Source organism: Hylobates moloch, unplaced genomic scaffold, assembly GCF_009828535.3.
Source record: "Hylobates moloch isolate HMO894 unplaced genomic scaffold, HMol_V3 SCAFFOLD_3, whole genome shotgun sequence".
NCBI lineage: Eukaryota > Metazoa > Chordata > Mammalia > Primates > Hylobatidae > Hylobates > Hylobates moloch.
Window position 1 is genome coordinate 146878305 of NW_026652278.1, and position 13166 is coordinate 146891470.

General features: G+C 39.0%; 1 protein-coding gene across 4 annotated transcripts in view; it reads left to right on the forward strand.

Moving 5' to 3' along the window:
• Positions 1–2080: 2080 nt before the first annotated feature.
• The window catches only part of GUCY1B1 (guanylate cyclase 1 soluble subunit beta 1), a 48241-nt gene continuing 37155 nt past the window's right edge, over positions 2081–13166 (forward strand). For 3 of the 4 annotated variants that reach the window (XR_004247227.2, XM_032148592.2, XM_032148586.2), the window contains exons 1-2: positions 2081–2213; positions 2857–2930. Coding sequence is in view for 2 of the 4 variants with exons in the window: in XM_032148592.2 (XP_032004483.1) it covers positions 2211–2213; positions 2857–2930 (77 nt within the window). In the remaining 2 variants the exon portion in view is untranslated. The remainder of the gene's footprint in view (positions 2214–2856; positions 2931–13166) is intronic. The other variant, XM_032148609.2, reaches the window with a different exon arrangement.

Genomic DNA, 13166 nt, shown 5'->3' on the forward strand with positions numbered 1-13166 from the left:
ATGTGAATTAATATGTGAATTCACTATATGCAAAGACATGGACTCAATCTAGATGCCCATCAATGGTAGACTGGATAGAGAATGTGGTACATATATACCATGGAATACTATGCAGACATCAAAAAGAATGAGATCATGTCCTTTGCAGCAACATGGATGGAGCTGGAGACCATTATCCTATGTGAATTAACAGAAACAGAAAACCAAATACCACATGTTCTCACTTGCAAGTGGGAGCTAAACATGGAGTACACATGAATACAAAGAAGGGAACAATAGCCACTGGGGCCTACTTGAGGATGGAAGGTGGGAAGAGGGTGAGGATCAAAAAACCATTTATTGGGTACCATGCTTAGTGCTGGGGTGACAAAGTAATCTGTACACCAAACCCCCAAAACATGTAATTTGCCTATATAACAAACCTGCATATGTACCCCTGAAACTAAAAGTTAAAAAAAAATTCAATTATGTAACAGTAAAGAAAATTCATGTATGTAGAAAAATAATCAAAAGATACAGAAAGTTATAAAAAGTAAGAGTCATGGCCATTCCAGCCACTGGTTCTAATTACAGACGATAGCCATATCAACACTTCCTGTGTTTCCTCCCAAGCCATTATTCTTACAGCAACCTGTATGTGCCTGTGTTATTACCCACATAGCACCTTACTGTATACTACCTCTAAAAAATGGAAAATGATTGCATTCATGTGGTTTTTTGTAAACTTGACAATACTTTTCTGCATCATCATTTTCTAGTCACCCTCCTGCTTCTTCATGGTTGTTTAATGTGCCATTCTAATGGTTCAAAAGTAGTGGTTAATAGTTGTTAAATAATGATTAATATTTTAATGGTTGTTTAAAACAAGGTGTTAGATTGTATGAAAGGCTCTAATCTGTTTACTCATTCCACCATTGATGCAAATTTTTAAAGTAATTTGTTGTTTTGTTTGTTTGCTATATACCACTATTTCTGTATCAGTTTACTTCATCATAGCTCTCTAGGTGCTGATGTCAGCACAATCTTATTGTTTTGACATTTTTCTCTAACCATATTGAGACTGTTCTCACAACAAACTATTCACATCTTAAAATACCATCTGGCTTCTCAGATCCACTTGAGACTGGTGACCTCACTTTTGACCTTGTCCTAAAAATCAACTGGAGTCCATATACCTCATGTACAAACAGCTTTAATAAGCTGCCACTTCCCGTTCCTCTCATCTTCTCTCTATGGCAGGACTCAGAGCATTAACTAACCCAAGGGCCTGGTAGAATGTAAGCTGGAGGTAGAGTAGTTAAAGTCTGTGCATTTTGTACTGGTCCTTTTCCAGTTCGTCTATTGCTAAGAAACAGCAACAGAGGCCAGCTCTGGAGGGTTACGAACTCACTGGAATTATGGCTCCCGGACATGGTGTAGGGAAAGGTGTCCCACTGGGATCAAGCCTAGAATATCGCTGGATCTTGGACAGTTTAGCAAAGGGCAGGACTGGATTTAACACGAAGCCCACCAAACTACATTACTGAAAATTTTTGGTAGTTCACTCAACTAGTCTCATTGACTAGAAGTAAAAATATGTTTTTCTCAATATAACTAGCTTTAAATTTGCCATAAACTGTTGTGGGACCAAGCCACAGAGGAAATGTTTATCCGCAAGACAAAGATAAGCATGAGGATGCCAACAACGGAGGATATTCCTTTTAAGGTCTGTCCTTTGCAAAGTACACACGTACACGCTCACACAACAAACACGCCCTGTCCCCTTTTGCTTGTGTTAACCACTGAGGGCAGATCTCTGAATAATAATACATTTAGTGGGTCCACAAGAGCTGCGTTTCCTCTGCTCCAGAATTCATGCAAGGAGCACGGCTGGGGCTTCTCCACTGTCATTGTTATGGCCTCAAATGAAGGCCTTGTCACCAGGCGGGGGCGGGAAGGCACTGGAGCGCAGCAGCATTGAGAGCATCCGAATTCCCTCCTCTGTTCCTGATTGGTTGAAGAACTGGGGGGCACCGACCAGCCCCCTGCGGCTCGACTCGCCATTGGCTGGGAAGAGGTGGCAATCAGGGCGGGCCGAGGCGGCTGTTCTCGCTCCAGCTGGATGCTGCCTCCCCGGCCCGGTTGCGCTGTAGCCGCTGCCGCCGCTGCCTGGGTCCCTTCGGCCGTGCCTCTGCGTGGGGGCTGCCTCCCCGGCTCCCGGTGCAGACACCATGGTAAGTGCTCTCAGCCGGGTGCGGCCGGAACCTCACCCCTCCTCGGCCGGCCTGGCAGCGAGGGAACTGGCCGCGCAGCGGGAGCTTGGCTCGGGGGCCCTGGGAGCTCACTGCCGGCCACTGGAGCAGCCTCACTCCTTGCCCGCGCCCAGGCAGGGGAGGTGGGAACGCCGCGAGTCGTGGCGGGGGCGGTCGGTGCCTTTGCTTCCCAGGCGGTTTCGCCGCTCCACACCGCAGCTTCCTGAGCTCGGGAAGGGGAAGTGCGGCGGAGGCGTGGGGTCTTCCCGGCTCTGGCCGGCCCCACCAGTGTGGGAGGCTGAGCGCCAGAGGCAGGGAAGGCTCCGGGTTCGTGTCCCTGCGCTGCCCCCGATGCCCAGCCTCTCCCGGAGCGGTGACAGGTGAGGAGGGTGGGAAGATAGCGTGGGGGTGGGGCGGATGGTGACGGGGAGAATCCACCAGGGATTGGGGGGTTGCGCCCCCACGATCCAAACCCTTTGGTGCATAGTACCCCTAAGGGAGAGGAGTCAGGGGCGGGGTGAAAGGTTAAGCCAGCGCCATGGGAGCAGAGGCAGCAGCCTCGCCCCCAAGCCGCTTCTCAGCTACAAGGGGTCCCTGACGCTCAAGTCTCTCCCTGTCCCCGCAGTACGGATTTGTGAATCACGCCCTGGAGCTGCTGGTGATCCGCAATTACGGCCCCGAGGTGTGGGAAGACATCAAGTAAGTGGCCGGCTCCCCTGGCTGTGGCCCAGGTCGGCGCCCAGTGTGGGAGGCCCCCCCGCGCCTCGCCTGGTCCTCAGCCTGCTGGCCGGGTCGCAGGCGCGCATCCTTGGAGGTGCCTCCGCGCGTCGCTCCCCGCTCGCTGCAGCTGCGCTCCCACGCTCCGGGACTGGAACCAGGAGGGGAGGGGCGGCTGGGGCGGGGCTGCGAGGGCGAGAACCGCGGAAAGGAGCCCCTAGGGGTCATCACGGCTTCCCGACCCGGCCTGAGCGTGGGAACGCGCTGCCGGCGCTCCCAGGCTCAGCAGGCCGGGCAGCTCCCACGCGTGCAGAGCCCCGAGGGACCACACGGGCCTCAGCGAGGTTCCTGCGCCCGGAGGCCTTAGAAATAAACGGAAGACTTTGGCTCCTTTATGATTTACACACCTGGCATAAGTTAGGCCTTTTTGGTATGCTGAAACACGCAGGAGATTATTTCTTGAGCAACAGTGAATTAAGTGCATTTATTCATTTTTAAATAAAGTGAAAATTGGAAGTTTTTCGTTTTCCCCAAATCCCACTGCCCACCCCCCCACCCCCCCACCCCCCTGTTTTTTTCTACTGTGTTGAAGACTTACAGTTCTAGGAGGCATTCTACTTTCAGTCCTGGAGCTTTGAGCCCAGTACTGGAGATGTGAACGGAAATACCACACCCACCTGAGAGTTTAAACTGTTGGAATGACTGATGGGTCAGCATGTCTGCAGGCAGGTTGACTGTTTCACTCTAATAGAATTCTCTCTCCTTTTCCCTCTCACTCTCATAAAATTTGCATTTAACTTATGGTATAGCTGACCACCACTAACTAGCTACTCCAAAACCATATTTATGGATTTTCATATTAGAGCAACAGTCAGATTATCACATTGTAACAAAGGTGGAAGGAAGGGTTTTCTGGGTGGGCAGATGGAAATACGCTGTTATTATTCACTCTGATTTCCTGTACTTACTGATTTCATTTTGTTGTCTCAGGTAGGTGAGGCTTCCATGCTGTTTTTCCCTAAGCACATTACAATTATTAGCAATCAATTCTAACAGGCCTTATTATGCAGTTACATGATGGTGATTTCTCATAACTATCTGTTTCCATAGAAATGACCAGGGTTATATATTAAGCACGAAAATGTAACTTTTCTTTCCCCTGGATCTGTTATCACTGAGCATTTCTTTCATGTTTCAGAAACCATTTATATTATCCACAGGGCATATTACCTACATATTATAAACAGAAGCTGAGACTTGGCAATTATGTGGTCGAATTGAGAACATAGGCACCAAAAGTTACTTTGGGATTTGAATTTTCTGGCCATCTTAATACCATTATAATTTTTATTTTGCTTAGTAGACAGATATCAAGAAGGCAGACATCAAATAAAGATTGTTAACAGTATAACTTAACTACCGAATTATTTTTAAGCCACTTCCTTTGTAAATTTATAAATGCAATATATATATATATATATATCCTCCATATGATGCTTTTGCATCTGTAAGATAGAAATTCCCAAATTTGCTGGTAGATATGCTATGACAATGAATATGCTTAGAATTTTTAGAGCAGAATACAAGATGGCTATTATGATTAAACAGTCATTATGTAATTTAATCAGATTTAGATTGTATATCCTAGCCATTATCAGTTTAGATCACTATTAAATACAGAGATGAAAAATAATACTTTATAGAGTAATGTATCAGACATTTAAAAAAGTTAAAATTATCAAGAGATTTGTTTATATTGCTCATATTTTCCCGGAGAAAGTCCAAATATGTAAAGATTCAATTGATGAGAATTTAACTCTGCAAAATCAAGCTGAGAATATTGTTCCATTCTACTTTTAAAAATTATTTATTAACTTACTAATTTATCTTTAAGTAGCTTCCAACAATATTCATAATTTGTCTAGAGGATAAAAATTCCAATCATCCACAACATAATTTTTCTGGTAAAAATAAAACAAGTTAGATTGGTCTTTTCTTAAATAAAATTGCCTCAAGGTTATGCCCCTGCAAGGGAAAAACTGTCATTCACACTGGTGTTAGTAATCCAGGTGTTAGTGTTGATTCTTTATTTGTCTAAGCATCTTTTGGTGGACCCCAGCTGATCTTGGGTGTGGTTTAGTGTCTGGGCTAGAGAACATGGTTGAACTTTCTGCACTGAGGGGATTAAAGCTGCTCCTTGGTTTCCAACCCAATACCCCTGAGTAATTACTAAATGCTCCCTGGGAGAGCATTTGCTTTCCACAGAAAAGAATCTTGCTGCCTGGGGAGAGGGGAGGAGAACCTGGAGGAGTGTAATTGAAAAATACTCCTTGGGTGATTCTGGTTCCTCCTCTCCTCCCTACCCTCTGCTTCAGGGAATATTACAGCAGTCATTGGTCCAAGATGCTTTCAGTTTTAACTTTTATAAGAAATTGAATATAGGAGGAAAAAATTTTTTTTTGTCTCAGTAAGTACCGAACTCTTATTTTTTCTTTTGGTCTTTGAGAAACTATCTAAATTGATGTTTATACAAATTTACATTATACTTTTTTGCTTCACTGGGAAATGGCCATCCATCCTTCATGAGAAAGGATGGGAAAAGATGCCAAACATTTAATGACAAATAAAACCCTAAGTAACAGATTCCAGACAGCAGACAGAAAATTCTAAGTGGATAAGGGCCAAAAATGCTTCATTGTAAACTCAGTATCCACTTACACTCTTACCAACAATATAACCATTTCACAAAAGCTTTAAATTCCTCTTAAGAAGAAGAAAAATTGTCTAGACCAAGGACCAGCAAACTTTCTCTTAAAGGGCCAGATAGTAAATGTTTTAGGTGTTGCAGGCCAAGGTAAAATTGAGGATATTATATAGGAATCAATATAACTATTAAAATGTAACCACTTAAAAATATTAAAACCCTTGTTAACTCTTGGACCAGGAAAACGCAAACAAACAACCAAACCAGACAAAGTGGGCTACATGTGATCCATGGGCTATAGTTTGCTGACCTCTGATTTAGACCATAACCAATGTGAAAAAGCAAAAGAGACCTTTGAATCTATTTCAAAGTTTGTTTTGTTGATTTCCATTCAACATTCAGATAGTCCTTTTAAGAGGCTATGATTTCTAAGTAATGACAAAAATAAATTATCAGGGTAGAAAGTAAATAAAATTAGGAGTGATATATCCTAGAAAAGCACTTAAGTACTTGATTTCCCATCACTGTTATCCTTCCATCAGCCCTGACTAAACTCATCGTTGCGTCAAATTACTGGGTTTAATTTTAGATTTTTTTTTTCTTCTTTCTTTCCTTATTTTTTCTGGGTGGCGGCAGAGGGGAGCAGTTAGAGACAGGTCTTGCTGTGTGCCCAAGCTGGTCTCAAACTCTTGTCATCAAGTGATCCTCTTGACTCCGCCTCCCAAAGTATTGGATTATATGCACCACCACACCCAGCCCAATTTTAGATGTTCTAACCTCATGGAAACATACAAATTATGAAGATAGATCCAAAACACTGAAAAATCCCAAATGATTAAAAGTCTGTAAAAAAAAGTACGCTGTCCTGACTTAAGTAAATCAGATAAAACGTTTATCTTTAATGAGCATAGTCAGTGTTTTAGGCACTGAGGATAGAAAAGCAATGATGTAATCCTTGCCTTCAAAAAAAAATTCTAGAGATTTCATGATATTTTAGTCTTATTATTTTGTTTTTATTTTCTTGCCTGTAACTCAAATACGGGAACCTTTTGTCTGTTGGATAGCATATACTTCCAGTTTTGAAATTAATGTGTCTTGTTAAACTTGCTAATCACAAATTAATCATTATTGTTCAAATAAGGAAACACTTTGCTATAAACTAGTTATGGGACTTTGCAAGTTGCCTAAACTTTGCAAGCTTCCATTGCATAAAGGAAAAAATAATACTTCATAGAGTTGATGTAATGCATTGAATAATGTCTGCAAAATGCTTAACATAGTTCTTGACAATAGCTTAATAAATGAGGTTTTTTTTATTTTACTCTAGAATCAGAGTTTTTAAATTTTCCATTCCCCAATGTACTTGAAAGATATTAAGCCCTCCTTTAAAAAATATTATTGCAGTCTATATTCTATCAGTCTAAATTTTTTTATCACTCTAGGATAAGTAATCATCATCATCATCATTTTTCATTATTTTGTTTTGAAATGCAACATATGCTCTTAATATCCATTGTATCAAAGCAAATTAAAACAAACAAAAGAGCACATCACCATGTTTTGCCATGTTTATTCAGATTTTCGTATTTATGAAGGCGTGATTTAAACTTCTATACCTTTCTGTAGACCTGCTTAAGTATGAATGAGCCTATGTATGTTTTAAAGTAGTAAGGATACTTTATATTATAAAGCAATTTCAAATTTCCAAAGTTTTGTTCTCTCTATAATTTTGGTTGACTGCTACAACAGCCATTTGAAATAGGAAAGGACTTTACAGCTCAATTTTTTTTAATAACAAAGTTGATTTTCCAAGAGGTTAATTCCTATATGTAATTACTTACTGTCCCAGAGAATTACATATAGGAAACTGAAAAGTCAGAACTTCAGCCCTTGTTCTTCTGTTGCCAGGTTTAATGCTTCTTTGAAGATATAACTGTGAAATAGGAACTAATGTAGTATACATACAAAAATGAAACTACATTTATTTTCTTACCCAGAAACTTCCTCAGTACAAATAAACACATTAATATACAGACTAAGGAAATAAGTAAACCAGATCATTGTTAGGATCAGGATACTTTTCTGTAGAAAGATCTGCCAGTTAGCCTGAAATACAGAGGAAGGCATTGCATTGTATTGTATGTTGGCTGATAAACTTGCTAATGTTTGAAGTTATCTTTTGCAGCTGGAACTGGATGCCCAAGTGTATACTCCATCACATACCTGCTATTGAGCTCTTTGCATAGAGCTCTTCCAGAACCTGGACCATGTCTGTGAGCAGCATGGCAGGCACCTAGGTGATAAGGCGGGTCATCACGTGATCTCAGGGGGTGTGTGGGTGTTTCTTTTGAGTTTTATTTTGGTTCTGATGATCTGAGGTATCCCCCAGAAATCAAGCTGGGTCTTGGAGTCTTTATTTTCCTTGAATTCTGTGATTGTTGAGAATTAAAAAAAAATCAGAGGAGTACATCATTTAATTTGGTGTGTCGGAAGGATCTTTGCACATTACAGTGAGCATCAGAAATCAGAAAATCTGTATTCTCACTCTTAATGTACCCAGATCTAGTTTTGACAGACATTTACTAAGCACTGTTACGATTTGCAAGAAAAATGTCCTTTCTACTTCCTTGCCTTTCTCCAGAATAAGGGGCTCTAGCAAATGTTTCTCTTTAATGTGTTGGAAAGCTATAGTTATGGGTTGATGCTGTGCAGACATCAACAGGAAAACACACTTAAGGAAATGAATGCTATAAAGAAATCTAACTGGCTAGATCTGAGGGTGACAGTTCAGCAGACGTGAGTACTTACAGCCTTTTCATTCTCTCCTTTGCCTCCTTGTTAATTAAAGTGGAAATGGTGGGAGAAAAAAATGTCTTTATTGTTGACATCTAGCAAAATGAAGCATCTTTTTCTGTGTCAAACTATATCAAAAGATAGTGAAGTTAAAGTGGATTTTATTCCATGTAAAAGACATTCTGAAGTATTTATTGGACCTCCTTGTTACTGTGGCTTTGGTTCTGTTGCATATTCTGGTCTATTTCCCCTTCATTGTTGAATCATGAAATACGAAATTGTTAACTTTATTGAAATTCTTTGTGGTCAATCTTCAGATAACCCAAATATGAAAACCTTTCACTCAACTTGTCCTACATACCCTAAGCATTCCAGCCCCATGGGCCTGTTTTTAGTTTCTCAGCCATACTGAGCCTTAAATGTGTCCGTTTAACACCTGTGCTTGCTGTGGTCTCCTTTTCTTCACCCTCCCCAACCCTCCTGTAAATGTAAACACCTCTCAGCTTTGAGATGTCAGAACAAATGTCACTTCTTAAGGGAACCTTCTCTCACATCTAAACTTTTCCCTTTCCTTCATAGTGCTGTAATGCAAGAGTTTGTACTTAAGTATTTGTACTGCTGATTAATGTCTATCCTCCATGACTCTAGCCTCCATAACTCTTTCTAGAGTGCTCTCTCTCTCCCTCTCTGTATATATTCAATAAAATATCAGGCTCTCTTTCTGTAATAAAAATATGGATGTTTATATGTGAATGAAGTATCTTTCACATTTTTCATTTCCAAAGAATAGAGCACACACATATTTTTATCAAAGATTCTTTTCTGCAACCAGAATTTATGTCGGCATGGTGACATCTTCAACTACTATTTAAATATAAGATGTTTGCAAATAGACATTTCTTTTTCTCCCAGATTTATCGAGATATAATTGACAAATAAAGGTTGTATATATTTAAGGTGCACAACTTCATGTTTTGATGCACATATACATTGTGAAATAATCACTGTAATCAAGCCAATTGCCATATTCATCACCTCACATAGGTACCCTCTTTTTTTGTAGTGAGAACACTTAAGACCTACTCTCTTAACAAATTTCAAGTATTCGTTATAGTATTGCTAACTGTAATTGTTCGTTGTAATTGTTAATAGTGACATTGCTGTTCAAAATAAACATTTCTTATATCAGCAAAGGCAGAAGATAGAGCAATATGGCAATACATAACAGCAATTCCTTTTGGAAGAGTCAGAGTTCTTTTATGTTTTCTCATGTCATGTGGCTATATTGGAAGGACTAAGAGCTCTATTGTTAGAATGGCAATTTCATATGTCAAAAGACAATTACTGGATTGGATTCAAGACATGATTGAATCCTTTAGCAAGTGTCTAAAAGGCAGGGATGTGTGGTGCTGGTTAAAGTCAGTGTCATGGACTGTAGCTCAGTGTTTAGAATACTGAAATTACATTTGAAAACCAGATGGGCTCTCACCATGTCATGCTATTTCGAATGTAATATGTCACGTATATTAAACACATACTTTATGGTTCTGCAGTCACAGTCCTACGTGCTTTATACTCATTATCTCAGTTAATCCTCATTACCACCACAGAAAATAGATTCCTTCATTATCCTCATTTTGCAAATAAGAGAATAGAGGCTTAAAAAAAAGCCTGCCTCAAACACTCAGCTATTAATTATTAGAGCTGGGATTTGAACACAGATAAAGTTGTAATTACCATGTTGTATGTTTTCCTCCAAAGAGAAAGACCTATAACCTTCTTCTGTCCAAAGACAACCAATTTAGCAAGGACATGGGCAATGTTTATGTGTTTTAGTACTGCCTGCTGCTTTTTCTTTTTTCTTGGAATGCTCAAGCATGCGTACAGGTGATTTTTGACAATAATATTTTTAAAGGTGAATTGACATGAAGCATACACACAAGTGTCTAAGTAAATTCATTTGTCTATTAAAGCTGCTGAAAATGTCTCAGCAGCTCAAATGAAGATTTGTAAGTTTTGTGGATATGTTTTCAAAATTGGAGACATTGCCATTAAGGGTCTCTTGTTTCAGGCTGGTCACAGAAAGAAACATGCAATTATGTATCAAGACTGTTGTTGTTTCCCCTAAAACTAAGGTATGGGTGTCACTCAGGAGAGCATTTATGGTTACTGTTTACAGTGCTTGGATGAGTGAGTGAACACACTGACATGAAAGGACTGGCCTTTACTAACTAAAAGGGGGTTCAGGCAGGAAGTCGTTACCGGATTTAAAGGGCCTGTCTCCCCACTTGGCAGCTCCCTCAAGCTAGAGTCTCTCCTTTGGGGTTCAGGCTTACCGAGAATCATTAGATTAGGCTATTGAAAACTCAGAGGCTATTCATGCTTCACAGCCACTTACAAAAAAGCAATATAAAGTGTTACTTTTTTAGATGTTATGTATAGTTACTGTCCACAGTTTGTAGTGGGAGATTTTAGTTTTAATAATGGGGGACAATGCAACATTATGGTACCATTTCAGCTCACTACAGCAGACTGTTCTAGGATTTATTATCAAAACGACATCTACATACTGTTTTTTAATACAGCATGTGTTCTGCTAATGTTGTTTATGGGATCAATAGTATCTTGGAGCTGTCATTGGTCAGTTTGATTGTTTGATCCTGATTGACCTTTTCTGCCCAAGAGCAGACCTTGTGTTGAGATTATGTTTTCAACATGCCTGTGTTCAGGCTCTCCCATTTCAAAATACTCCATGGGAAACTTCTTTAACTGAAATATAGCAGTCTTGTCATATTCTTAACTTACTCTAAAAATGTACAGTAGCAGCAGCTCAGGGTCAGAATACGAATTCAGTTTTTCTGTGTTCACATATTGTAGGTGAGGAATATCTCCTTGTATGTGAAGTTATGAGAAATGTTACCTGGACATTTTGGACAAATTGTATACCTAGTTTTAAAAAATAAATAATAAAAAATATTCTCTATTTTGAAAGCAAATGATGGACTTTTGTTAGTAATGTTTGCTTGTTTTTTTTTTTTTTGTAGGGAGCTTGGAAACGTGGGGAAATTGATTTCATTAATTCATTCACTAATTTTTAAATATGTATACCTTTATTAAGCACATATGCAATTCCAGGAACCTGGGTTAGGCACCAGTAATTACATTAAAGAAAAAAATCCCAACTTACCAAACACCACCACTATAAAAATACCAACTACCTCTTTGTGAAAAGGTAATTAGTATAAATAAAGGATCTGCTTAAATTTCAACAAATAAGAGTAAGTAGGAAGTTGATTGCTATTGGGAAACTATTTCACTTATACGTATTCAACTTCTAAACAGTTGTTGTGGCTACAGGTACAAAGAATGTGATTATTTCTGATATTGTTGCCAGGTGAGAATTTGATCTTTATTTTTAAAGCTCTTAGGGGAGACAGAGCTTGTTTGTTTCTTGGCTATTTTAGTTTGTAAATTCTATCAGCAAATCTGCATACTAAGTGCACGTTAATTATTTGATTCTGACTAAAAATGACTAAGATTTTGTTGTCATTCTTCCCTTCTTTTCTTCCACTTGCCATTTCCTCTTTCTCCTTTTTGCCTTCTTCCTTCATCTTCTCCAACTACTATAACTTACCAGTTAGAGGAAGTATCAGGCATTAAGTGCGCGAGAAGTACTACCCTGAGGTTTTTGCATAGATTAATTCTGCTAACCCACACAATGACCGGAGGTAACTGCTGCCTGTTTTACAGACGAGGAAATGAAACAACAAGAGTTGAATCTGCCCAAACTGCACATAGGATTGGCTTAGTCGTTTATTTTCCAACTGTGTAAGGAAAGACTTTGACTTATGACACAGATGAAATCAAGGGAGTTTCTCTTTATCTAGGTTTACTTGTTAGCTGATGAAAGTGCTTTTAAACTTGAACCTCTCTAAATATTTATTATTGTCTGCTGACCTCTTTCATTGAGTAATTCACTGAATAGAAAAATTTAACGCTTAAAGCAAGCAGAGTCGTTGGGTATGTAAATATGGCAAGTCAGAGTATTTGAAAATAGTGAAAGACTGTATTCACTTGGGATTCAGTAGGGCTTTTAAAAATAAAAATAATAATAGTAAGCAGCAACAGAATGTAATACAAACTAGGATGCATGAAGATTGCAGTGCTGTTGGTTATTATTTGATAGATGAGCACTCTTGAACACAGTTTAATCCAATTTACTTATAGTTTATATGATGTTTTTTGTCATCTAAGAAGCATTGAAAAAAATGACAGTATGTCCAAAATTTTCATAAAAATATTAAATTGTGGTTCTTAGGGAAACCTGTGGTTTTTCTCACATGTAAAATAAGTATAATTTAAATAATAAGGAAATTGCATAATTTCCCTGTTATATAATTATATAATTACATAATAATAATGTAACAGTGTATATATAATGCAACAATTTAAACAAAATTGGAGCTCAAAAAATAGTTCTGGAAGAATGAATAAGTCTATAAAATTTGGTAAATGTACTTGGCTGAATTTGGATAATTTAAGCCCATATAAATTCTACTTGTCACAAAAATAAATTTTAAATTATTAGAAGTATTATTCTTGCCTTTGCTTTTGAGGAAAGAACTTAAAAGTTATGGGATAGCAAAGTGGGGGATGCAGAATTATGAGGTAATATTACTTGAATTATGTAAATTGTTTATGTAATCTAAATATTAGCTTAC